Source organism: Electrona antarctica (genome assembly GCF_951216825.1).
Source record: "Electrona antarctica genome assembly, chromosome: 18".
Classification (NCBI taxonomy): domain Eukaryota; kingdom Metazoa; phylum Chordata; class Actinopteri; order Myctophiformes; family Myctophidae; genus Electrona; species Electrona antarctica.
Window position 1 is genome coordinate 22998000 of NC_136799.1, and position 27954 is coordinate 23025953.

Here is a 27954-nt window from a genome sequence, read left to right on the forward strand (position 1 = left end):
CTCCCACAAGTCTTTGCGGGAAGTGTCATTTTTTTGGGGTCGCGTTCCAAACAGATCACTCCCATCTCTGATCCATCCTCTGCCCAACTCCTAGACAGCTCCGCTTTGAAGCTCTTCTGCATCTCATGGTCAGGAATACAGGCATGCACCCACTGCCTCGTGTGTTTACATTATATAACATGCTATATTTTACTCACACTCAAGTCAACACATAAATAATTGCTCAACACTTGACTTTAATGAGTGGGCTAAAACTAAAAAAGACGCGTTCACGCGCTCTCCGATTGGAAGGCTCCGTGAGTCCGTGCACGAGCTTTAAAGACCCACTGCGCGTGCACGCGAGGCTGTTGCGAGGGGCGATCGAGTCGTGAGCGCGCGCGCAGGAAGGTTGATCTTCAGAGAGAGAGAGAGGGAGAGATTGTCGTCAACGTCACGGATCTGCAGCGATCGAGAGAGAGAGAGAGATGCTGAGGTGACAGGGCGAAGGAGAAAAGGGGACGATCATATATAGCCTAAACACATTTAGTGCCCTCCCTTATTTATAATAATCACACGCACGCAGCAGTCACCATTGTGCTGGACGTCCATTCGCCATGGGATTCCGCTCCTCGACGTCGCTGCGGTCACATCAGCCTCCGAACGTATAGAGGATTTGTTGTAAGCAAGCAACCAACCACACCCGGCACGGCCCGGCCCGGCCCGGCTCCGCTCGGATCAAGGACCAAGGTAAGGAGGAGGAGGAGGAGGATACACAGCGGCCATGCAGTAGGAATGACAGGCAAACGGCCCTAATATTATTTATGATTTATCATAGACCGCAGCGATACTCTTTCTTGTCTCGACTCTCGACACAATATTGCACGAAAATAGTCAGTCGGGTCTGCAAGCGCACACACCGCGTCGTGGTTGGATGCAATGCGTGCGTGGTGACTGGTGCGTGAGGCTTGTGTAGACTATAATTCTATTTTTGGCACGCGACACCCTCGTACGACGGATAATACGTTATAAGCATCATTCGGACTAGTAGCTAAAGAGTAGCTAAATAGCCCGTCGGCACTCTGGAGACTAGATAATCTGATGCGTTGAGTTTGTTATGAGCTGGCGTTGGCCTGTGCTGTGCGTGTACGCGCATCAGCAAATCTGCTGTGCTGTAGCTATGCAACAGCTCCCACACACACACACACACACACACACACACACACCATGCAGACAGACTGTCCAAGGGACAAAAATGTGATGTTTTTTTGTTTTTTTTTGCTGAATAGCAGCATGACAGCTGGCTCAAACGATACTGCAGTCTGCTATCTGCCATGCAGAGTCCATCGAAAATCGACCTCGTCACAGCTGTGTGCGTATAGGCATTTATATTTATATTTGTCCAGGCATTTATTAATTTATTTTTGTACTAGACCTACATACACAGGTGTTCATAATCTATAGGCTATTATAGCGACTGCATTTGTTTAATTTGAAAGCACTCAAATTAACTTAACCATCTATCTTGATACCCGGCTAACATTTCACCTACTCAGACAGTCACTCTTCCATTATTATGTATGCACTGACGCGGGTTTATTTACTGCCGCATTACCATGTTATGTAGCCTACAGGGCTTTCCCTGGCTGTAAAGTATGCATCGCAATCATGCTGTGAGTTGGATGGAGCCAGAGATGAGGGCCTCCACTCTTTGGCACCTCTCCAGACTTCAGAGGGGGGCTGTCATTGTCAGGCGGCAGGCCATCGCCACCACCAGCAATCCATCCATCTAGCAAGTCTACTCTCTTCAGTTCTGTACAGGGTGGGGGTGTAATTAATCACATTGGCATATAGAGATGTATGTGACATTGCAACAAATTAACAATATACTGTACTGTATATATACGGTAGGCTATAGATAGATAAAGATACGTACATTTTAAATAAAAAAAATGCCAACACCATTTATCTCTCAAATGAATAAAGGTATCTGCAGTGCTCTGTATTTATGTTCTATGTATGAGCAGCTATAGGGTACAGTCAGTACAGAAATACACAGATGACTGGCAGTCTTTTATGATGGTCCATGGTTGTATTCCATAATTGAATTCCATAATGGAATACAACCTCTCTCTCTCTCTCTCTCTCTCTCTCTCTCTCTCTCTCTCTCTCTCTCTCTCTCTCACACACACACACACACACACACACACACACTCAGATGACATAGCTCTCTGACTCTGACATATTGTATAGCTAATGAATTAGATCATAGTGAACAGGAAAGCTGTTTAGATGATTTGAATGAGTTGATATGCTATAGGCCTATTTACAGTCAAACTTTGTGGGCGCATGCATAAGTGTGTAATGTGTATCCACATGTGTGTCTGCATGCAGATTTTCAGAATTGACAAAAGTTGAACCTTGTTATGTCACGACATAATAAGTAGTTCCAAATCAAACTTCAGATCAAAGTAGTTGTTTTTCTCCTTTTTTGCTTAATATTTACTGACAAAACATCTCTCTGGGCTGGTTTTAAAAAGCACAGATCTTTGGATGTGCTCTGTCACTGCATGACGTTTCATGGCTTTATAAAGCCATGTTTCCTGCAGAGCAAAAGGCCAGAGGATAGGACAAGCTGCAGTCAGCAAATGAAAATGGCATTGCACAGTACAGTCAGCATGTGATTCACTGTGAGAGAGGAGCGCTTGTTATTGATAATGGGTCTAATTACTGAAACAAAGCCTGGCTGTTACTGGGGTTTTTTTCTGTTAGTTTTCTTTTTTTATGATGATTTGTATGGAGGAGAAGGAAGAGGTTGAAGAAGAACAACAGTATACCATGCGTCTGTGAGGTGTGAGATTATATCTGTGTGTATGCGTGTGTGTGTGCGCGCGCGTGTGTGCGCGCAGGCGTGCGTGCGTGTCATGGTGAGGTGGCTATAGCCTGCTGAATTCCACACATTGGATGATTGTCTCTTATGCTTTAATTCCTGTCTAACTCAGGGCTGATTTGCAGAAGAGAAGTAGAGTAACCTTCTTTCGCACAAACACAACAAATCCAATGGGGGGGAAACATGACACCCCACCCCACCCCTCACCCAGCACCCACCCTTATTTGTATTCTTTATAAATGTTGACAAAACACCCACCATCTGTGTTGGTCTACCTTGAAAGAGCCAGAGAGATAGCAAGCGCTTTGGATAAAAGCTATAAATGCACCATTTAATGATTTTTCTGCCTTTATTGATATTATCAAGTGAAGACTGACAGGAAAGAGGGAGAGAGAGAAGGGGAGAGACATGCAGCAAAGGGCATCATGAACGGGACTCGAACACCTATACGTGGCATGCGCCTGGACAGCGGGCCAGCGGGCGCCCATAAATGCACCATTTAGTTTAGTTTTAAGTTAGTTTAAGTTTAGTTAGTTTAACATGCAAATCCCTACAGAGTAGTGGTCAAATCCCAGTGTTTACAGCAAGCTACAGATCATTGGGATTGAATGGAGTTGAATCATATCACTGCATGTTTCATTTTCTTGTTTGGCTCAAAAGCCTTGTTTTGTCTCGTCCATGTCAACACCGATTCAAATGGATTTTTTTGGCTCATCACTTTACACACATGTCCCAAAAGTTTATTTAACCTTATCTACTAAGACACACAGACCATCAGAATCAGAAGACTCTGGATCTGTTTTTTGTCCAAGTATGTTTACATACTAGGAAAGTAGAAAGTAAGGCATATTAGTACATTAAAATCACACCCTTGTGAAGTGAGGGGCGCTCTTATCATTGTACATCATCCATTCATTGTCAATGAGAATTTTGTGTAGGACCAAAATAACCCATTTGCTCGTCCACATATGACGTAAATTCTCCATTCATTGTCAATGGGAATTTAATGTTTGTGTAAGATGAAAATCTACACTATAGCTAAACATATACATTGGAATATAAGAGTATAGTTAAGACTAGTGGTGGTCTAGAAAATACGTATATAGCTTGTGAATAGGTCCTCAGTTACAGCATCTCTTATGGTCTTATCTGAAATGTAATTTAATAAAATATTGAGTTCATCACCGTTTAGTACGCGTCCGAGCGATTCCCAAGCGCAAGTTGAATTTGGAGCGCTGTGATTGGTTGTAGGAAGTAGGAAGCGCTGGGCTGTGTTTTGGACCGCACACAAGTGTTTATGCCTACTAGTACTCTATGACTAGTACTAACCCTATCTCTAACTCTAACCTAAACATAACCGCAAGCAGGGGAGCAACGCATCCCTCACCAACCTTAATCCAATCTTTTTAATGCACCCCTCACCAACCTTAATCCAAAAACTATTAACGTACCCCTCACCAACCTTAATCCAAAAACTATTAACGTACCCCTCACCAACCTTAATCCAAAAACTATTAACGTACCCCTCACCAACCTTAATCCAAAAACTATTAACGTACCCCTCACCAACCTTAATCCAAAAACTATTAACGTACCCCTCACCAACCTTAATCCAAAAATTATTAACGTACCCCTCACCAACCTTAATCCAAAAACTATTAACGTACCCCTCACCAACCTTAATCCAAAAACTATTAACAAACCCCTCACCAACCTTAATCCAAAAACTATTAAAAAGTCCACGGTAGTAAAAGAGGTGGTGGCAGTGGGGCGCGAACGCGTGAAGCATGGTATTACAAGTCAGTGTAGTAATCCACTAGGCTAGCGAGGCAGCTGGCAGAATGGGGTTTTGTGTTTATTAGAAGGTGAGGTTCCGCCCGTGCGGGCGGCGCTTTCCTTGGCTACTAGTAGTAGGGCGGGGCGGTGGCCGGCGTGGTACAACGAGCGCTCCTTCCCTGAGAACCTGCTTGGGAATCGCTCGGACGCGTTTAGTACCTACCACAGCATTGTTCTACTACCTGCAACAATGCTAGATGCTTCCAGGCCACCTCTCACCCGAGTGTCACCCTCTGAGTCAGTTTTCACAGTCTTCTTCATTTCCGTGTTATGTAGTCAGCTTGTCCTTATGGCTCCCAATGCATGATGACGGGATTGATTTCATCCTTGATGTCATTTCACTGTAACTGAATAGTGTTGTAAACACTTGTTGCATAACCCTAGATCTAGATGTCTGTAGAATGATTGATTGGAAGCTTGTTTTTTACCGGATCCACTGTGGATTGTTTGTCTGAAACCAGACCAGAGGAAGTTGAAATTGACAGCGTGTTGTTCACCTGAGAGACATGGTTATCTATCTCTGAGGTGACTGTTGGATAATAAACGTCCCCAGACAGTGCTTTCACAGGGGGTCTCTCATTTCAACCTGATTAAGGCAAGACAATATCTTTGGGAGGAAAGCAATGTGCAGAGTGTAATAATTTCATCACTAGTTGTGTTCCTCAGTTCCAGCAAGTGAGAATCAGAGAACTACTCTAGCAAGCACTTCACCGTGGACCATATTCCCATTTCCCAGTCGCCATTTTGCTATCTTATGTCTGTCGCATCAGGGTGGGGTTTCACACCCCCAAGTTAGTATGATGTAAAGGAAAATGGTCATGTGAATATGGTCAGTGGGTGGGGTTGGGACCATAAACTGTAAAAAGGTTGGGACACAGAAATGGGTCAATGTGTTTTGGAGAAAAACAATGTCAGTGAATAGTGTGTTATCTGAAACTTTGGGTCACTGAAGCATGAAAATTGTAATGAGTAAAACACTGATCCATGCTTTGCAGAAACCAACGTGGCAAGGTGACATATTGCTTATATTAGCCTAATGCCAATTTGGCTATGCATACAGTAGCTTGTACTTGTTTGTATACTTTCAGAATTTTGCCTCTGGGCTACTTCCAGACAAGACGTAGCCTACTTCTTATCATGGCGTCAGTTGGCGAGTTGGCTGACTGACTTGTCTGAGGGAGAGCTTGTCTAGAAAGACAGCTGCAACCAGCAGGTGTAACAGCTGTAGCTAAGGCAATGCATTACAAACCACTCACTCCTAATCCAACAGATTCATTTTCACCCATTGAAGATAAACTTTCATTCTCTCTTTCATGCAGCATACAACCTTGCCTACTAATATTACTTTAGTCACACTTAAGGCTATGGTTAGGAGCTTTCATTCTTCATGCTATGGCAATTTGTAACACTAGTTATTTCACTAGATTTCACTAGACTTTTTATGAATAAGCCATGTCTCCAAAACATATTGAGATTTTTTTCAAAGGTTCTATTTTCTTCACATTCAGGGGTTATGGAATGTGTTCATAAGTGACAATTTATTTTATGATTAACCAGAGAGATTATTGTGTTTCCCATGGGCTTCTCCTGTAGGATTCTCCAGCCCAGATGACCAGCCCAGTCTAAGGCTGTAATAGGTTGCAGCAGAAGCACTGAGAACAACGGTCCTGGTCCACTGACGGGATGAGCGGGGGAGCGGAGCAAACTGACATCCTAAGTGTGCTCGCTCTGGTTAAAGAACGATGGAAAGTGGTAAGTTGTATCTGCTGTGTGTGTGTGTGTGTGTGTGTGTACTGTGTGTGTGTGTGTACTGTGTGTGTGTGTGTGTGTGTGTGTGTGTGTGTGTGTGTGTGTGTGTGTGTGTGTGTGTGTGTGTGTGTGTGTGTGTGTGTGTGTGTGTGTGTGTGTGTGTGTGTGTGTGTGTGTGTGTGTGCGGGAGATATGACAATGGGTGGTCTGTCTCTCTGACACGGTCACAGCCTGTCCCTAACCCATCCTCACCAGCCTCCCTTCATCCCCACAAATTACGATTGAGGTCCACAACACAGTACTCCCTCTGTCCCCCACTTAACAATCAAGGTTCAAGGTTGTACTTTATTGTTACATCTTGTGTGCAGGTACATAAGAGCAAAACCTATTTTTGTTTGGCTTCCTTTAGTTCAAACAATGCAGCAGCATAGCTAATAACAACAACAACAACAACAAAACAATGCCTATCACTGCATATAAGAAGTCCTTCACCTTCCCCTTGTCTTCACTCGCGGCCTGGGACAGTATGGGATCACGCCTCTGTTGTACAGGTAGTGCTGGCGCAGCATTGGAAGGGAGATACTTAAAATAAACTGTGTTGAGCTATTTGTGGCAGTGCAGTGTGCTACAGGCAGAATAAGAAGCGGCTGCAGCAGCAGTGAGTCTGCCCCAGCCCCCAGGGTCCCCAAGTCTCCTGCTGCGCTGCAAGCCTGGATGCCATGTGAGGCTGCTATTCCTCTCTTTGGCAATTCAGCTCAGCTCCACTTCCTGTCTACTTCATTGAGGAGCGCACGCAGTTACGTAACAGTCCTGCAGCTAATCCCTTGACTTGACTTGAGAGAGTGAGGGAGAGAGAGAGAGAGAGAGAGAGAGAGAGAGAGAGAGTGTGTGAGTGTGTGTGTGTGTGTGTGTGTGTGTGTGTGTGTGTGTGTGTGTGTGTGTGTGTGTGTGTGTGTGTGTGCGTGTGTGTGCAACTTATAACATAACATGTACTAGGACAGTGAAGGACACGTAGTGAGCTGTTAATGCGCTACTTGCTACTACTTTCTTCGGAAAACCGATGGAGAAACGCCGCTAGAAATCCAAAAAACGCGCTCGGTGTGTGGGGACCTTAAGGCACTCTTCTGGCAAGAAAGTTGAAACGCCTTTATTCTTTATAATAGGAAAAGCGATATTAGAAAACAAGGGGATAGAACCCATACACAGCAATACAACAGGCTGTTGCGTGGGTTGTATCCCCTATTGTTTTTAATATTTCCATCATGAAAATAAAGGCTTTAAATAAATGCTTTTTGACTGAGTGCCTTGTATTGTTTCGCCTAAGCCATCTGGTACTATTAATTATTAAAATGGCCAGTATGATTTTTATTTTAATGAATGATACTTTCATCACTGTAACAGAAACCAAAATCATGCTATTTATAAATTAGATTTTTATTTAGCAACCACATGAACGCTAGTGTCCTGATTCCAGGAATAGGTGAACATTCACCAAAAAAGTTGAATATTTGTCAAAAAGTTGCAGGTCTACATGCTCACAATGCATCAAGTTGGGATAACTTGTGAGGTGTTGTGAGCTTTTAATTAGTTCGGCTATTCTTGGCAAAGAGATTTCGTGTAGAGAGGAAACAAAAGGGAAGGGGCCAAGTACAGACACCTGTGAAATCCCGGATCAACGAAGTATAGAGGGGTTTATATAGTTCAAAACATTGTGATAATACCACTGTTGAATTGGGGAAAGGGAAAACATGGCCGTACAAATCAGATTTTCCCGTAATGTTTCATCCTCCTCTTCCTCCAGGCGAAGAAGATCGGAGGAGGTGGATTCGGGGAGATCTACGAGGCTTTGGACCTGCTGACCCGGGTCAGCGTGGCGCTGAAGGTGGAGTCAGCCCAGCAACCCAAACAGGTTCTGAAGATGGAGGTGGCCGTGTTAAAGAAACTCCAGGGTCAGTCCAAACAAAGGAAAGCACAAATGAATGCATTTAGCGAGCGGCCCACTCTCCTTTTGTACCATGCTTTTTTAAATTAAAATATTATTTATTTTAAATTATTGTAAGCATTCCTGAAATCCATATAATAATTTAGTCGCCACTCCCTTGGAGTATTTTATGGAGTCACTGTACATTTGCACATATGTGAAATTTGTCCTCTGTTTTTACCCATCCATCCTAACTGGGCGCTATTAATACAGTGCCTGGGGAGCAGTTACTGTAGGTGTTAAGTATCCCAGGGACACATAGACTGGGTGAGCCGGGGGTGAACTGGGGACCTTCCTATTTCCCAGGCGGCCTCTCTTCCCATCCAGCTATGGCTGCCCAAACACGTTGCATGCAATGGGAGCATTGTAAGCTTATTTACAGCGAAGAGATATGGTGTAGAAGGAAAAAAGGAGGAAACGAACCGAATATAGACAAAGGGTTTAACTGGTTAGACTTTGGACATCGTGTTTATGTTGATACAGAGACATCGGGTGAAGATTAATTATGAACACTAACCAAATGAACTTCCAGGACAACCCGTACTCTTTTATTGTAGAGGGACAGTGTAGGATTAAGACGCTCAAGGGGAGATATTGAGCAGGACTTACAGGAGGAAGAGACTGGGGTATTTGACCCTGGGCCAGGCATTTGTGCCAGAATTCCAAGGAGGCAGACTTTCTAACTATACTCAACCATCGATGGATTCAAATTACATTTCTGGGCTTGATTGATCTCGACCTGACACGGTATAACCTATTGAGTTGTCCCTGCTTGGCATGCTTTTCTTGCCTTCCTGGTAGACAAAAGCAAAAAGATTTTCAATAAAAATGCTGAATGGAATGGAAGGGTTTTTCCGTCGGTACAAGAAGACTGTCATGCACAGTAAAATCTTGAGTGTTCATTTATCCATTTTGTAGACTCAAGGCCCTATCTTCTGCCGGGCTCAAGTTGCCACAAACAGGCAGAGCAATTGTCATTGCTATGTGTATCTTCTGACCGACGCAGTTGTAATCTTTATGCCTGGTGCCCATGTTGTCTAGATACATGATCTTGCTCCTATCCTATTTAGTGTCCATGGTGCGTCTGGTCTGGCACAATCAGGGTGCACTGCTACCTTATTCCCAGATTCAAGGTGGTCTTATGGTGCAGATATTTCCTTATTATTTAGACATTTTATTGTTCATAGAAATATGTTCAAATACCTCTCATCATGTAAGAATCCAAATTGTGACTCCATAGCCTCCAGGCATTCTTTACCTGTCTATCTGTAACTACAAATGGAGTTCCCAGGGCACACAATGACACAGAGCGCATTCTTGCTGTGACTCTGTCAAAAATGACCTAGTTGAGAATGAGCATGTGAATATTAAGCTTCAAGACATCATGTATGTCTCTTGGACATGAAGAGAGCAGGTCAGGAGACATTAGGCTAACGTGATTCTGACCGCAGTGATTCTGACTGCAGATGCATGTTCACTGTGTTTGGTTTACCTCTCCTTTCCAGATGAAGTTCTGGGGCCTATTTCACGAAACTTGGATTAGCGATTAAACCTGGATTTAACAGATATCCTGGTTTATTATAGCCTGGATCAGCGATTAACCGGTTTCATGAAAACTGGTTAATCTTGCCAGATTAATTTGGCCAGTTAACCTGGATATGTTGAGGCTTGATTCGGTTTCATGAAAGCAATGCCACATTAGTTTCCATGGAAACTAATGCTTTGGACTTAACCTGCTCCGGACCAGGCTAACAGGTTTAACCTAATCCTGATGTCTTTACTGTTCATTAAGCAGTCAAACTGATTACAAACCAATGATGTTTTCCACACTTATTCAATTATTATGGGTTTATGTTGCCTTATTTTTATCGGTCTGCATTAAAGGACTAATTTAAGCACTATATAAAATCAAAGAACCAAAATATATAGGCTGCACAACATCATGACAGCTTATGAGCTTGTAGATCAGCTACTTTTGGTGAATGTTCCCCAGAATAGGTTTGCTGTCGTTCAAGTGGTTAAGAAGAATTATTATATTATATTATTTTTTTTTTTTTTTGTAAAAGTGAAAACCACTAAATATTACCATTACGCATTGTTTTACAACATATTACCATTGTAACGTTTCACCCACTATTGAACCCATGACCCACAGTTCACCTGTCTGGACAACAACCCCCTTCCCCAAAGGTAGCTCCCTCAGAGGAGGGAGTTATGGCCAAATATCACAATGCGACAATATCATTATGCTTACAATATTAAGAATTCTGTTTTAAGTTAATAGTAGTGGTAAAATGTAAACTATATTTTTGGGGTAGTTAATCATTCAGTCTATCCACTATTGAGAGTATGTTCTCTCTTTAATTACAGCAGCAGTATTTATTTTAGAAGCTTAAGTCCTTGTATCAGTAAATCTTGAATAGATTAGTAAAGATACTGAGATATACAGAAGGGGGCAGTAATGCAACTATTAAGGATGCAAACTGCCATAATACTCCATGAAGAAGAAGGATCAGTAAATCTGTGTTCCACCAAATGGGTCTAGAGACAAAAAGCCAGGCTGTCTTTAGTGGAACGGAATAAACCAGGCTGTACAGAACAGGATTTAACAAGCCTGGTTTTGGCTTAAATCCTGGATTAGTTAATCCAAATTTCGTGAAATAGGCCCCTGGTGAGCAGAGAGCTTTTGTTTACTAACATCTACTAACGTAGAGGCTCAGAAGTACTAATGTAACGCCCAAAACAAACCAAACTCTGAACTAATTCAGAGAAGCACTGTGCAGCTATAGCACTAGAAGTTTTCCGACATACTATTGGTCCGACTGTCATTAGACAAGCACGGGAGCAGCGCATGTTCGACCGCATGTCAGACCTTTGGTGTGTCGGATCTGTGTGTGCATCCCTATCTAAATACCCTCAGAGTTAAATTGACACTCAGGATTTTACAATGTAGATTACAATAACAACCTCCTCTGGGATCTGGACAGGACTGACCTGACTCATAGCACACTTGCGTACAGTGCTGCTTTTCTATTCTGTGGTCATAGCCTCAGCCACTCAGCTCAGTTTGTTTCAGTCTCTGCGATGCGAAACAAACCATGATTCATCAAAAAATGAGGAAATGCTGATATATATCCTTGTCACGTATCCCATTCGATTTAAGGATTATATTCCATAAAAGGCGTCATATCCTTTATAATACTTTATATATTATTTTGGGGTGGGAAACCATCATTATCTTCAGTTTACATTTACATATATCAAATGTAGATACAATAGTTATACATTTGTCAATCAAGCACTTAATTTGCTCACAATGTAATGTCTGTTTTTCCTTTTCTTGTATACCTGTTAAGGGCCTTCAAATGTTTTGATGACTGGTATCAGGGAAAAGGGGTAGATTTAAGTCCTCAAACAATGTCAAAGGTGTGGTACTGTGGTTTCATGACATCTTTAGGGATGTCTATGCCAGTATCAGTATCAGTATCACGTGCGTGCATGCGTGTGTGCACGCCCGGGTGTGTGTGTGCGTGCGGACACTCCCAATCCTTCATAACGAGCAAAGGATCAACTTTTGTTTGCTGTGTTTATCTTTTCCGTTCTTTCTTCTTAACCTTGTCTTTTTACCTCTCCTCCTCCTTCCTGCCTTTTACCACTGCCTCTTTTTCTTCTCTCTCTCAACCCTCCCTTTCCCCCTCTCTTGCTCTTACTGTCTCTCTCTCTCTCTATTCTCTCTGTGGGGAAAATCAATGTGTAGGGATCATGTTTTCCATCCTAATGGCAAGCTGAAGCATTATGGTTCTGTTGCATCCTGAGGGAACCAGGATGTAACCTGAGACAAGCTGAACCCCATCCCCCAAACACTGTGTACCCACCCCCACAATAAGACAATAAACATTGACCCAGAATCGCATAAACAGGAATATGGGTGGTTTTATGTCGGGCTAATAATAAACGTTTCTTCTTCCTATGAGCTGTTTAACCCCTAAACAATAGAAGGTTATGGTGATTTTCTTTTTGTTGCCACAGTTCAGAGGTGTATTGAAGGGATTGATTGATTAAATCAGACATGCATGTCAAAGTTAGAACATGTGTTCCAATATGGTCCAAATGTGTTAAAAGACAACGAAAAAACAAACGACAGACATTACACTTAAAACCCAGCTTCTATAGGCCCCTCTTATATTTTAAAATATGTGTGTGATGTGTAATTTAATATGCCCATATTGCTCAAATGCTGCAAGGGTCAGGAATTTTGGTTTCAAATGGTGTGTTCGTAAAAGGTGCCTTGGATGGGGTGCGCTGACCATAATCACACCCAGTTTGATTCTGGCTGTCCCTTCTCCTCTCTACGTTCTGCCTCTCTACTATCTTTAAAGAAAAAAACAAAACCTACCTTGCCTGTACAATATATACATTCTGTACTGTGTATACAGTATATTACAGTATATACACAGTGTTCTGAGTTGTTCCTCTGTGGTGTATCAGTGTGAAAGACATTTGGGTGTGGCTGCCCGTCAGGCTGGCAGTACAGTGTCCCCCAGAGACAACACAGTATACTGTAGGTACACATACATACTGACACTGTTACACCAGAGTAGGTACATGCACATCTGATACACGCACATGCAGTCAAGACACGCACGCACACACACGTACACGCATGCAAACCCCCCCCCACACACACACACATACATCACACGCGCCCATTGACAGGCATACACATTGCGATGCAGACACACTTAGTGTTATACATTCACTTACAGTATGTAGTCATGCACACACACACACACACACACATGTGCACGCTCGTGCGCAGGTCGTCATGCAGTCACGCACTATAAATCTGCAGGTAGTCATGTAGGGACGCTGAGCTCAGGTTGATCGAGGGAGGGCGATATACTGTAGTCTGTAATGACGGGGAAAGGGCAGGAGAAATATGGCCCCACGCCCAAAGTGACTCATACAGCAGGTCATCTTCTGATGACACTGTACTGCTGATCCTGTTAAGTGTCCGTCATTGAACCCCCTGTTCTCCCAGGAGAGCCTACTTTGCAAACCTAATGTTCTCCTTCCACCTCTCTTAGGTAAAGACCACGTGTGCCGCTTTGTGGGATGTGGGCGAAACGACCGCTTTAACTACGTTGTGATGGAGCTTCAGGTGAGTCTAAGTTGAAATAAATAAGATAAGATAATGTGAAGCTTTCTAATAATAAATATAGTAAATAATAATATAAATATTTGGTTTATGCAGATATACAGTACACAACAACAGGCTGGTAATCAATCACCCCCCCCCCCCCCCCCCCCCCCGCTCCCCCGGATTATTATCGTTATTATCACCACTAATCAGACACATTTCAAATCCTCTGCTGTGCAAGAACTCTCTCTCTCTCTCTCTCTCTCTCTCTCTCTCTCTCTCTCTCTCTCTCTCTCTCTCTCTCTCTCTCTATTATATTATATAATGTATCTGGGTACACCGTGTGCCAACTCATCATCACCATGTCACTGAAACTAATGGAGAGTTTGTCACAGTCGAGTGTCCTTGATCCTTAGCTCAGGAGGTCACATGTGGCCCTGTGGGAATTAGTTGTCTGTCCTGTAACACTGTCACTGATGGATGAAAATTGCACCTGTTTTATTGCGAAATGTTTGGGTACTGTTTTATGTACTGTAGGACTTCTTCTTGATTAAAAAAACATTTAATTGGTCCTATAGACTCAATGTTTATTAGGGTTCTTTTGATAGTGGATGAGTATTAGCCAATGACCTGTAAGTTTTCCCTCAGTAACTGGTTTCAAGAAATGGTTGATTTCTGGGTAATGGCTGCCTATGGATCTGACAATTGTAGTTACAATAGAAATTGGAACTTTGACCTTGCACTGTGACTTTGACCCATGACCAATTTGTACAATTGCACGCACCACTACTGACTACTGTAGTGGACTTTTATTTTATTTTATTTTTTTATGTTTTTTTGTGGCTTTCGCCTTTATTTGATATTTTTTATGGAGGGATAGAAAGTAGGCTGACAGGAAATGGGGAGAGAGATGGGGGGGGGGGGGGTGACATGCAGTAAAGGCCGTCGGGATCAGGAGTCAAGACTGGACCACCAGCCAAGGTGCCTGGACCGCTGAGCCACGGCCCAGGCTTGTAGTGGACACTTTTTCATGATTTGCCGCCTCTAAGCTGCCTCTAAGCCAATGGGAGACTTACCCATGAAACCCATAGTCTAAACAACATAAAAACTCATACTCTGAATGCCGCAACGCAACAGAAGCTAATGTTATGAGCTAACTGGAACTAGAGGAAAGCCGTAACAAAACACAATGAGTGAACCAACAAAAGAACGTCGGAAACAAACAAAAACGGGTGCTGCAAGAGCTTGTTGCACCTGGCAGTTATGACTGAGTCATTCTTATTTTTATACTGCAGCTCTGACTCCGATCCCTATCCTGAACTCATCTGCAAGTTTGATCCAAATTAGTTTTACTGTCAGAGCAAACGCAGTAATTACGATACCAACAAAAATCAAGATTTCTACAGGTACCAGATAGGATTGTGCTATTCTGACTTGTATATTCCAGGGCCGTAACCTGGCTGACCTGAGAAGGAGTATGACCCGGGGAACCTTCAGTGTTAGCACCACCCTCAGGCTTGGGCGTCAGATCCTGGAGGCCATTGAGAGCATCCACTCTGTGGGCTTCCTGCATCGTGACATCAAACCAGTGAGATAAATATTTATAATCAATATAATAATAATGATAATACTGTAGCAGCCTAAACCTGGCCATGGCAGTGGAGAATTTGACTTTTGTTTATCTGGCACTTTTTCCTGCATTGTGGCTTTGACCGTCATCACCTTACTTTTGGCCAGTGTATATGTTTCTGATTCAGGAATTATTGATCTCATTCTAAGTTGCACTTACTGTAAAATGCTCTGAATAAGAGAGTCAGCTAAGTGCCTGAAAGGTAACATAATGTAAATGTGTTGTCTTCTGAGCTGCCATGCTATTATCTCCCCGCATGGAAATGTAATTGATTCTCTCAGGGATACATTAATATAATTATAATGTATAAATCATTCAATCATGAATCATAATACAAATTTAAAAAAAAAAAAGTCTGGGTAATCTGTTTTATTCAACTGTCGTCTCATCACTTCTGTGACATTATCTGCCTTGGTTTCAGTCCAACTTTGCCATGGGCCGATTTCCCAGCACCTGTCGAACGTGCTACATGCTTGACTTCGGCCTGGCTCGACAGTTCACCAACTCCTGCCAGGAGGTCCGACCAGTGAGTAAACATCAACTATATATATGTGAAGAATATGATAGTGTACGCCTGCCGTCCCTATTTTGGGCATGTCATTCTAGGTGAAGACCTCCACATAGCCTACTGTATATGGTTAAAGTTATTAAAATAAATAAATAAAAGCAAAGGTTTTGGGTTTCTGCGGCTTCTGTTTGAATGTCTTTATTGGTTTAGCACACTGCATCAGCAACTGTGTTTGATTTCCGTTTCCCTTTTCCTGTCAGCCCCGTCCAGTTGCAGGGTTCAGAGGGACGGTCCGGTACGCATCTGTCAATGCACACAAGAATAAGGTCAGTACAAGCAGGGCTTGTGTGTATGTGGTCACTGTTATCCATCCATGTTCCTCCAAACGTTATTCCAGATTGAAGATAAATCTAAAATTATTTATTCATCCTTCATCTGCATGTATCGTTACAATACATTAACTTATAGCCTATTATAGGCTGTTAATATAGTAGGTAGCAAGGGGCCAAGGTTCATGAACCCCCCTAAATCATTCTAAATTATGAAAATGTGAGTTAACAACAAAACAGACTACATGACCGCTGCGTTTTTGGTTGCTGTCTGTATTCCCAGTCCTGTTTGTCTGGTGTCCCATCACCACGTTTCACGTTTGTGTTGCAATTCTACAGGAAATGGGTCGTCATGATGATCTCTGGTCGCTCTTCTACATGCTGGTGGAGTTCCTGGTTGGCCAGTTGCCATGGAGAAAGATCAAGGACAAAGTAAGGACGGCCAATCTTCTCTCCCTTCTGGAAACTAATCAGCCATGACTACGTAGCTGTGTGATAAGTGATAAAATATGACATATGATGTGTGTGTGTGTGTGTGTGTGTGTGTGTGTGTGTGTGTGCGTGCGTGCGTGTGTGTCTGCGTGTGTGCGTTTTCTCAGGAGCATGTTGGGAAACTGAAGGAGACCTACGACCATCGGCTAATGCTCAAACACTTGCCTGCAGAGTTCAGTGTGTTTCTGGACCACATCGCCAATCTGGATTACTTCACCAAACCTGACTACCAGGTGACTTGCTCTTGGCCAGTCTTATTTAAATAGCACATTTAAAAACAACAGCCAAAGTGATTTCCAATCAAGAATGACCAGCAACAATATGATAGCCATATAAAAGCAAAAATTAAAATATGTAAGTACATTTACTTACAGTAAAAACAGTAAGTACAACTTAGAGTGAGATCAATTCCTGAATGAGAAACATATACACTGGCTAAAAGTAACCTGTAACCCACCGGTCAAAGCCACAATGCAGAAAACACAAGTAAGAAGTAGGAAATAGCCCAGGGTCCAAAACGATTTTGGGTATTAACTGAGTTAACTGGGTTAATTCATTCATGAAATTAATTAGATTTTTCAACGCAATTAAGGCTTACAAATTGAGTTTATTGATAGGTTACTGTATCTCAAAGTGTCTTATGTGGACCAACAATTGTTGACAGAATGTAATCATCATATAGCTCAAGTAACTGAGTATGTGCTGCTGTTCTTTCCTTTGGCTTTGTTAACAGTTGCTGATGTCAGTCTTTGACAACAGCATGAAAACGTACAACGTAGTGGAGAACGACCCTTACGACTGGGAGAGGACCGGCACAGATGGCACTCTGACTATCAATGCCAGTGCCACTACACCACAGCACCACACACGCCTCACGCCAGCACACATGGGGTGAGTTCAGAGGAAACTGTTGGGGTTTTATGTCAGGATTCATGAAGTCTGATAATTTAGGAAGTAGTTCTTCTAAGCTGGAGATAAGAACCTTTTTGTATTTATTTCATAATTATCTCTCATTAATACATCAGCTGAGAACTATGCCATTTTTATATTGCTTAAAGTTCCAGTTTTTGCATAGTTTTATGCAAAAAAGGAAAAAAAAGTAACATTGAATGAACGTTTTAACCTCAATCCCTAGTCTGTTTAAATGTACATGTCACCAAAACATTGCTGTTTGCATTCATTGTGCTCCAGTATGGCAAATGCTTCTGTGATTCCTGGGGACCTGATGAGGGAGAACACAGACGATGTCCTGCAAGACCATCAGCTCAGTGATGGGGAGAACAACCCGGCTCCAGACCGCCTGCATGGTTCCCCCGTTCCTCCTCTCCGCAATCAGGAGGCCGATGTATGGGAGGAACTGGATCGCAACCGCAACCGAATCAGGACTGCTGTATGGAAGGTACATAAAACATATGTATGAACCTACAATCTCCACAGGTGGGAGGGGAAGGAGGATTACTTATTGAGTATAGAGAGTGCTTTTTATAACCAAACAAGGCAACCAAGGCATATAAACTGCATGGCTGTGCTTTAGCCCAAGTTTGTTTTGGGCGTTTGCAGCAGCACCCTCTGGTGGACAGATTTGTGGACAGAACGACATACATAGGCTGCTACACAAGTCAAACAGTCTTATTAGAATAGTTTCACACATGGTGCCTCTGGCTCCAACAAACATAATTGCCCGTGTTTGTGGGTGGGAGGCCGGTTGTGGAGGGAATAGCGAATCCTAAGGGTTGTTCTTCAGGGAGCGGAACTGGCACGGACACTCCCCCAGAATTCCTCACTGGACACATGGTTGTACAGCCTAGCTCCCAAAGACCAAACAGTATGGGTCAGCAGTGACAGGGATTTGGAATTTTGTCTCATTTTGCCAAATGAGAATCAACATTGAGTCATAGAAAATAGCACATACAGTATATGTTTGTGATATAAAACATATATGATGTTTTATACCTGATGATAAATAATAAATATAGAACAGTTATAAATACCTCATCCACACTACAGTTATGGCTTTTTTTAGGCTGCCACAGAGGAGGAGCACAGTAACAACCAGGGTCCTTACGCAGGACCCAGCTTGGGTTCGCCCATCAAGGGCCAATCTGAGTTGGTGGCCTCTGACCGTGACGCCCCCCTGCTGAGGAAGCTCCGCAACATCCACAGCTTTGAGCTGGAGAGGAGGATGGGTCTGGAGTCCAAACCCAGCCCAGAGCGTTTCCTGGAGGCCTGGTGAGTCCACCTTCTATCCTCCCATGCTCATGCTTACTTGTAAATTATAGTTACAGCAGTGTTATTTTTTATTGTGATTTATTTGTGTATTTATTATTATTATTATTATTATTATTGCACCATCGAAAGGGGGTCACTCTGTCCCTCACTGTATTTCCAAGTTTGACTTTCTAGAATTTGTTCAATCAAGACTTGACCTTGACCTAATTCATGCCCAAATACAATACAACAGAACAAATAAATACAGTGTCACCCCACCCCCCATTGTGTGTGTCTGTGTGTGTGTGTGTGTGTGTGTGCGTGTGCGTGTGCGTGTGCGTGTGCGTGCGCGTGTGCGTCTCGTGTGTGTGTGTGTGTGTGTGTGTGTGCGTGTTTGACTCCAGCTCGGTGAAGCAGCACGTGGGGCACAAGCAGCAGGTGACGGAGGTGGTTGAGGGGACTGCGGTGGTGCCTGTAACCCAGGGTGAAGCTCTGCCCACTGGGGAGCGACCTGAGAGAGTCTGGCATTATGATGAGGAGTTCATGTCTGGTGGAGGCTCTCCTAAGCCAGTTTCCCCCGGTACCCCAGAGCAGGGTGAGGGGGCTGCCAGCAGCGGGGGCTTTGTGGCTCTCAATCTGAGCTCTGGCAAGCAGGATGTGGACTCTAGGGAGTGGGTGATGGTGGAAAGGCCTAGTGGCTCGCCGGGGGCAAAGGCCGCCACCACCTGCCCCTCGGAAGAGGACGAGGAGGAGCCGGAGGTGCTCCAACCAGAGGAACAGTCTCCTGGTTGGGAGAGGGGCAGCCCCAGCTCTGGCAAAGCTAAACAGGACACATTAGTGTCTTCCACGACAGGAGCCCCCAAGGTGGACAGGCTGGAGCTGAGTGTCGACCATCCAGGGAACCTGCCCCCCATCACTCCCACCAGTCCAGCTGATGCTTTGGCTGAGGGAGTTATCACTCAGGTAAGGCCCTTTGAACTTGACTTGAGTTCCATTTCATGACATAACATACGTTATACTGACCACATTCAGCATTTTACTAAGTTAAAAAGCTGCAGTCAGAGTTCTAGCCATAGAACGTCAGTGGTCAATATCATATAAGTAGTTTTCCACCAGCTGCATCTTGCTCTAAGTTGAAGCAAAATGTTAACTGCTTTCTGTGTGCTTGCTTCTGTGCTTCTGTGTGTTTGTTAGCTAAATATACTACTGAGACAGCTCCACAGCTTTAACCAGATGGAAGGTAAAGGGAGAGAGCCCAATGGCTTATGCATTTTGATTTGCATTTGATGTCACACATTCAATTGGTCTTATTTGCATTCACTCATTTGCGATGCATTTGGTTGAATTTATTTAAGATTTGCTTTAGTTTGATTTCAAAGTCAGTGGTTTATTTCTGGAATTACAATTACCAATGACTTGCTCCTTTTGCTATTCATAACCTTCAGTATTCAGCCAGTCCAGATTCCAGCTCAACAACGTCTAATGCCATGCACCTTTCATTCAAATGTCGAGCTGGTCTTTTTATACAAGAGGAATGAATGACTGTGACCTGACCCTGCTCACCATCATCACCACCAACACCACTACCACCAGAGCCACTCCCTCTAAGTTCCATATGTACACTACCTCACTAATCCCCTTTACATCCCCCTCTTCCCACCCCATCAGTGCCCTTTTAATCTTTCTGTCCCCGTTTGGCCAAAACCCAAAACACCCTACCTACTCTCAAGCGTCTCAGCACTGCGCTACCCCACCTACTGCTGTCCTCACTGTCCTGCCCCTAAGAAATCCCAGTCCCTCACCTATCTCACCACCCTCCTACTTCCTCTCTCCATCTCTCCACCTTTCTCCACTCCCCAACCCCACCGTCTCTCTTAGTTCCCCACCTCTCCTCCGTCTCCGCTGCCCGAGGAGCTCGCGGCCCGGACCTCCAGCCCCATCCTTCTGCGCTCTCCCAGCCCGCACACCCTACTGACCACCCTGTCGGACCCCCTGCATCAGCGGCAGCCACTGGGCATGCGGCGCAGCCAGTCTGCTGATCAGCAGCAGCCAGAGCGCCCGTCCTCTTCCTCCTCCTGCCATGCCTCCTTACCGCTGCCACCTTCTCCCGCCCCTGGTGCCCGCTCGCCCGGACGCAGGAAGCTGCCTGCGATCCCAGCGGGGGCCGCCAACACCAAGTTCCCCTCTGTCATACGCATCACCCGAGCCCAGCTGCAGCAGGTGAACGGCCAGCCGCCATCCCTGCATAGTCAGAGAGGGAACCTTTTCATCCAGTCAGCTTCTTATCTCTCTCACTCACTCTCATCACTCGCCATACACCGGCTGTCAGCTGCTTTCCAATGTTTTTTCTTTCCTCATTCTTTTTGGTTGCTTTTAGTTTGGGCTTTTTTCTTCTTTTCGTTCAGCTTTGTTTGGTTTTGTTGACTTGGTTGTTGTTTTGGTTGTCAGGCGGCTCTCTCCAGAAACCAGGAAAGGGCATTATGCAGGCCAGGCAGAGCATGCTCAGATGTGCCCTTGTGTCTGGACATGCTGTTGTTGTTGTTGTTGTTGTTGTTGTTGAATTAGTAGGCGTGTGTCAGTCTGATTGTTGGCATGTGTGTTTGGAATGTGGAGTCATGACTACAGGTTGCATGGTCTCTTTTGTTTCAGATCGTCTTTGTCTTCTCGCTCCTTCTCTTCCTCTCTCTCTCCCTCTATTTGTTTCTCACCCTCTCTTCGTTGAAGCCCCCTGCGAAGTTGCGTGAACGTTTCCTGTCCTACTTGCCGGTTTAGTACTCACAGCTTGACTGACACTGCCATAGCACTTGTGTGTGTCAGTCCGATAATGGTAGCTATGGCATTGCATGCGGTTGCCAAACTAATCTCCATTTTCAATACCCCATAATATAAAAATTCCTCTTTTTTTGACACATCACTATCAGGCTCTTGCTGCAGAACTACAGCACAACTCGACATGTTGTAGTCGGTCAGCAACAGGCCATTGACAATTAGAATATTACTCCCATTTTATAGTGTGGCTCTACATTTATACTGAAACCTGTGTCTCCTTCTCTTCCCTTCCTCTTCTATCCCTCTACCTCTCCCCTCCCCTCTTCCAGCTGACGGCCCAGCGACCCTCTGGGCTGTCCTCGCAGTCGGGATCAGACACCGTTCCCCAGTGCCTCCTGCTGGAGAGGCGTGGCGATGTTGAGACCCAGCAGGCCCTGGAACACACCGCCGACATCCACTCACCCCAGGACCATGTGCCCACCCAGCCGGGCACGCCCACTGACCCACTGGCAGAGACCCTGGTCAACGGAGACAGCCATACCAAAGTCCAAAGCCCCGTGCCAAGCCGAGTGTCCTCCCCTCGCTCACCCCATTCCCCTCACTCTCCACGTTCTCCTCGCTCGCCCTCCTCTCCACACTCTCCCCTCTCCCCTCACAGCCCTGTGTTTGCAAACGGCCACCTGTCCCCTCCTGTTCATGGCCAGGGGGACATTAGCAGCAGAGCCTTCTTCTCCAAACCAAAAGACAATGGGAATGACTCTGGCTCCCCCAGCTGTGCCACCGAGCCCCAAGTAGTGGAGGAGATTGGAAGAGAACAGAGATGGGCTCTAGAGGAAACCAATGGCCCAGCCTCCTCAGCCTCCTCCCCCATCGCCCCCCGTAAGAACCCCAGCCGCAGGCAGAGCCGCATCCCCGTGCTGGAGCCCTCCAGCTTGCTGGAGCCTCCTCCTCCAGGCTCTGCTAAAGAGAAGCTCCTGCAGAAGAGAGCGAGCCTCCATGGCCCTGCTCCTTCTCCCACTGCCTCTCCGTCCTTGTCCACTGACCGGCGTGGCCCCATGGCAGCCTCCCTTCCCAGGGACCAGCTGTCCTCCGCCTCTGACCGCTCCCAGGATGAGGACTCCCTCCTGGGCTCCCATTCTGACCGACAGGGAGATGATGCGCCCTCTTTGTCCTCCTCCTCTAGTCCTCTGTCCCGCAAGAGCAGGATCCCTCGTCCGGTCAATCCCACCCCTGCTCCAGAGCAGCTGGCTGCCCACTTCCTGCCCCGCCCACCGCCTGGGAAGCCACCAAGCCGCCCCACAGCAGAAAACAGGTTGGTTCTTGTATGATTTCATTAAAATAATCATGAATGAATGACTAATCACTTAGAGGTAGCTTCATTAAGACCATAGTTCAGACCAAAGAAGTTGAAACTTGCAGCCATTTGCAACAAAATATCAATACAAATGAATACTACCATTATACCAAGACGAGACCCAATTCCTCAGTCACTCCAACGTTGAAACACAGTTAATTTGTTTTGTCTTATATTGTCCCACGACTCCCACCCAGACTCAGGCGTTTCCGTATCCGAGCAGGCAGCAACAGCGACTCAGACCTGCTCAGCTGCCTGGCACAGCTGATGCATGGCTCCCGCGGCTCGCCCCTTCACCACCGTTCCTCGGCCCAACATGGAGGCTCTAGGATGGGCATCTGCAGCCTGACCAGCTCCCCTCACCACCACCACCATCACCGCAGCTCCAGCGCCTCTCCACGCAGCTCCTCCTCCCTGCAGCGCTCCGTCAGCTCCTCGCCCTCCCGCCACGAGCACCGTGGGGGCGGGGGAGGTGGCTGCAGCCGCTCGCCGCCCAGTTTCTCTGGCTCGCCCCCTCCCCGGCGTTCTCACCCCCACCACCAGGAGACCTGCTGCAGCCGTCAGACCCGTGTGGGGCCCTTCCACCTGTCCAGGGGGAAAGGCTGTTTAAGCCGGGAGGGCAAATGCTCCAGCAAGCTCAGCAGATAGTCAGCCACCCGACCGCCCGGACGCTAATGCCGCAATAGCCAACAGCAGAGGAGAGGAAGACAACAATCGGGATGGGGAAAGAAGGGGCTCCCTAAAACTATAGGTGTTTCGTCTGGGGACTGCCCCTTACACCCTGCGTCACACACGCAGTGTTGTGTGCGTGATTCGCATTCTCGTCGGCTCGCACAGGGTCGTCTTGTCAAGCTAAGCTAAACTAAGCTAGGTACTTTGAATGTTAAGGTTTCTGAACCAAAACGATGTTTCATATCAAGTACTATATGCAATTTCAAAATAGATAATAACTGATTCCCACCCTATCGGTATGCAACTCAGACAGTGCACTGGTCAACGCCAGAGGCTGCTTGGCGGGGGCACTCGTTGGGGTTTGCCTCTAAATGCCTCACTGTCGGCCCGCCTGCCTTGTTCAAAAGCATGCACTGCTATGTCCTGCTATACCACTCCCATCTGAGTGAAACACCTATCGTTTTAGTGAGTCCCTGGGAAAGAAGGCCACAATCAGGATGATGAATGTCCAAGTCTTCCTGTTAGAGTGTAGTTGGTCACACAAGAGAATTATCACTTCCCTCCTCGCCTTGGATCCTCACCCACTTCTCCTACCCTCACATTGTCTTTCCATTTTGCACACTGTTTTGACTCTCCTTTATGTTCCCGGTTCGATGGTACCTAATCGAAAGGGGTGGGAGGGACGTTTTTGGGTACTTAGTTAAGATTGTCCACCATGTTGTAGAGTAAAAGTAGTATAGCTGTAAAACTAAACCAATTGCTTTCCTAATAAAAGGAAGTACATATTGTTTATCAACCAACGGACAGATCAGTGGCCATAACTATATAAGTCAGCTCTGGTTATTCAGTCTGTACCACAGTAAGCAGTAACTCATTTAACCCCATTATTAATGCACTTGTCTTATACTGATGGTATATCAGTATAGCTGATCACTACTTATAATTGAATACTAGTGCAATGTCAACCCAATTATCTCCTTTGCATTGGAGAATGCAGGCAGGGTATCACTTTTACTGTACAGTATGAGATAGATGCATTAAGCCAGAGTAAATGTACAGTACTATTTATTGAAATGTTATTATTTATTATAACTCTTAGCAGTGGTTAAGGCTTCCCACCCCGCCTCAGATCGTAGATGTATGGTCCTGTGTCCCTGGCATTAATATTAAAGGTTTATCAGGAGTTGCTTTGAGGTGACCCTTTATAACAATCATGTAAAGCTTTGTGGGGGACACACACCTACCTGTGCCTACTGACTGATGTATACTTGTTTGCGTGTGGTGGTGTTGTGCACCGAACATAGCAGATCTAAAAGCTCACAAGCGCAATGTGTTATGTGCTTGTAGATCGGCGGTTTTCAGTGCACGATACCCACGCGCAACTATGTATAACTCAGGCTTACCGTGTTGCTAAGTTAACACTGATTGAGTCACAATTACTTTAGCTTTACTCCTTTACGGAGATTGCTTAGAGACTGACCCCATCGACGTACTGTAACATGTTTCTCAATACTCTTCTTACAGTAGTGGTAGGCCTAAAGAACACAGGCACATTTATTATGAAACAGAAACACTAATTTATTATTAATGTCTAGACACAGATGTGTCTCAGCGTGTGCCTTGGCACTTTGGGCAGCTTTTGGGTTCACTGCGGTATGTTTGTAATTAGAACAAAAGGGAGCCAAAAACAAATAGACTTAGCATTAATTTGTGCCAGTTTGTTAAGACAACCCTTTTCACCTTGATGTAACAGTATTGTTTTTGCCAAAAAAAAAAGTGAGTGTTGCAAAGGTTTGTAAATCAAATCTCAGTTTGAGCAAGAGTTTACTTGAATAATGAGTATTTACTATTTGTGATGATGAAAAGGGAAACTTTTGAGCAAAGCCAACTTTAACTGTCGTGTGATATTTATAAAGGACCAATGACTACTTTTCCGATAACATTATTGGAAGAAATGTGAATTTTAAACGGCAAGAAATAGTCATGTCATGCAATGTCATTATTAAGTACTGGTTTTCCACATGTATGCTACTGTATGCCATACCAAATTATGTTCCATGCCTCTGAAGTGAAGGAGAACGTGTTTTGTTTTTATCCATTTACCTTGCGCCAGAGAATGTCTTTTATACAAAAACGACAAAGTAGCTCTAGTATTGTTTTGAGAGCCACTTACACTATTTATTTCATGTTCCTTACTCAAAAGCACCCTTCTTGCCACTCCTCTGCTTGTATGATACTGTAATATAGCTCCCAAGCTTCCAATTCTACGCTTTGCATGCTCCAAAGAGAAAAGATTGTGGGGAAAACCTCATCAGAACAATCTTCTGCGATAAAATGCCATGCCTGGTTCCATCAACCTCCATTTAACTTATGAAGATTTGTGCTGTCAAAGAGATTTCTTCAACATATTACATGTGTATTTTAATTGCAATATACTGGTATTATTTGACCCGGCCCCCCCTTCATTTTCTTCCACTTTCTGCAAAATTTCAGTTTGCTACTTTGCTCTTAGTCTCCTCTCCTCATCTGATCTTAAACACTATTTAAAAGCGTTTCAAAACTAGAATGTCGCTTGAACACGACTGCCTGTATATTTTCATCAGTGCATTTGCCTGAAGACCATCTTGCATACATAATGCATACAGTTATCCAGAGAAGGCTTTTGTTTTTGTTGTGTTTTAAGAACATGCATTTTAGGAGACTACAGTATACCTGGGATGAGAGCCACAGTATGGTATGGCTGCACATATAGATAAGAACAATGATATTACAGTTATTTTGATTGATATTGAACATGTGAGTATTAAACTTTCTAATATACGTATGCTCTAGTATCTTAACTAGGCATTGCACTGTAGACACGCGTTCTCTCTGATTTGTTGGGCTCGTGTGGATCGCGCAGGTACCTGCACCAATCTCCTCGAGCAGATAATGATGACTCATCCTGAGGTCAGACAGTGTTCAGTCAGTCAGCCGCCTTAATGTTTCTTCTGTCCCCCTCCGTGCATAGCGAGGGATGACTGAGCCTTGTCTGTCTGTGCTGGAGATCATTCCAGTGATTGGTCAGCTGACCCTTCGGTCAACTGTCCCTTGTCTTTGGAATGGCATGTGTGGTCTGTCGCTATGGCTGCCTATGGCTACATTTGAAATCAAGGCAGGATTTTGCTGTTGACGCTTTCAGATTCAATAGCATTGTTGCTCATTTGTGATTGCTATGGCTATACTGGAGAGTGCTCTGTTTCTGTGAGAATTGAATGATTTAATAGCAAACTTGTGGGAAACAAGAGCACAGTGTGATGACAGATACTTTAATACAGGTGCTTGCTAATTTCCATATATTGCCAATGATCAATCTTTGAATTCATCCTCTTTGATTGATTTTAAGCTTAGAACTTTCAAGGTATTTCAAGCTTACAACCTTCCGAACACAGTTGCTCAGACCTTTCAATATATACCTGTAAATGTTTAAAGTATTTATTTAAACAGAATCACTATTGTAAACGATAACTTATTTGCTAAAAAGCTTTGGTTAAAGTGAGAAACGGACACTTAAACAGTTCTGTTTTAGGAAAGGATAATCGTATTTCCTCTCTTTGTTTTTAATCTTTATTATGATTATTGCACAAAGTGGTGTGTAATTGTAGTACTAGTGTTACCTTACCAATCAGATGAGTATTTTGTCACTTTTTTGAGTGGCTTGCTGATGGCAAGGGAGTCATACACAGTAGCTTGCCAGTATCTCTCTAATGTGCGTCTAATCCAGTGGTTCTCAACTGGTTTCACAATTGCACTCACATTTTGTGTTGACCATGAAGTAAATTAAGGACCGAATATATTAAATAATACAATATTCCTCTGTTAAACTTGCCCTGTCAGAACATCTTCCGTTGCAGGTCAGACAATTAACACAGCAAGGCAATGTTTTTGAACAAATAGTCAAGGTGCAACTAATCAAAGTTTTGGAGTGTACTGTCACACTCCAAAACTGATATTGGAATACTTGTTTATAAATAATACTGACAACAATTATTTGATAATAATTTGATCAGATTTGATAATTTCCCCAACCACCGGTATGACTTCAACTGTTGAATGTTTATTTATTTTTTATCTTATTAATATTTTGTTTTGTTTCTGAATGGTTGATATTGTTTGTGTTTAATGCAATGTATGTTAGTTATGGTTTTGAAATGTAACTGTACAGTCGCAAGGAAAGAATGTATAAGTGGAAGTTTTGCATTGTACATAACTGTAATTATTTATGTTTATTCTATCATTTGTATCATATCAATGCCTTGTACAGTGTTTCTTTCTGTTGGTTTCAAATTATTTTGTATTTTATTTTTATAAACTGGTTATAAATAAAATACTCATTCGGCATGCAAACACAACTTGTTCAAGCATTTTATGCATTGACCAA

General features: G+C 44.1%; 1 protein-coding gene across 2 annotated transcripts; it reads left to right on the top strand.

Moving 5' to 3' along the window:
- The first annotated feature begins 455 nt into the window (after positions 1-455).
- ttbk2a (tau tubulin kinase 2a) lies at positions 456-27914 on the top strand. 2 transcript variants are annotated; one of them, XM_079528138.1, is made up of 16 exons: positions 456-726; positions 6296-6454; positions 8253-8400; positions 13520-13593; positions 15020-15160; positions 15624-15728; positions 15971-16036; positions 16379-16471; positions 16639-16764; positions 17265-17422; positions 17723-17930; positions 18555-18760; positions 19144-19702; positions 20618-20959; positions 21838-22820; positions 23060-27914. In XM_079528138.1, exons 2-16 carry the CDS (start codon positions 6386-6388, stop codon positions 23508-23510), a joined length of 3729 nt encoding a protein of 1242 aa, XP_079384264.1. In that variant the 5' UTR covers positions 456-726; positions 6296-6385; the 3' UTR covers positions 23511-27914. The 2 variants fall into 2 exon arrangements, with proteins under 2 accessions (XP_079384264.1, XP_079384265.1); XM_079528139.1 differs by lacking the exon at positions 20618-20959.
- Positions 27915-27954: the final 40 nt, after the last annotated feature.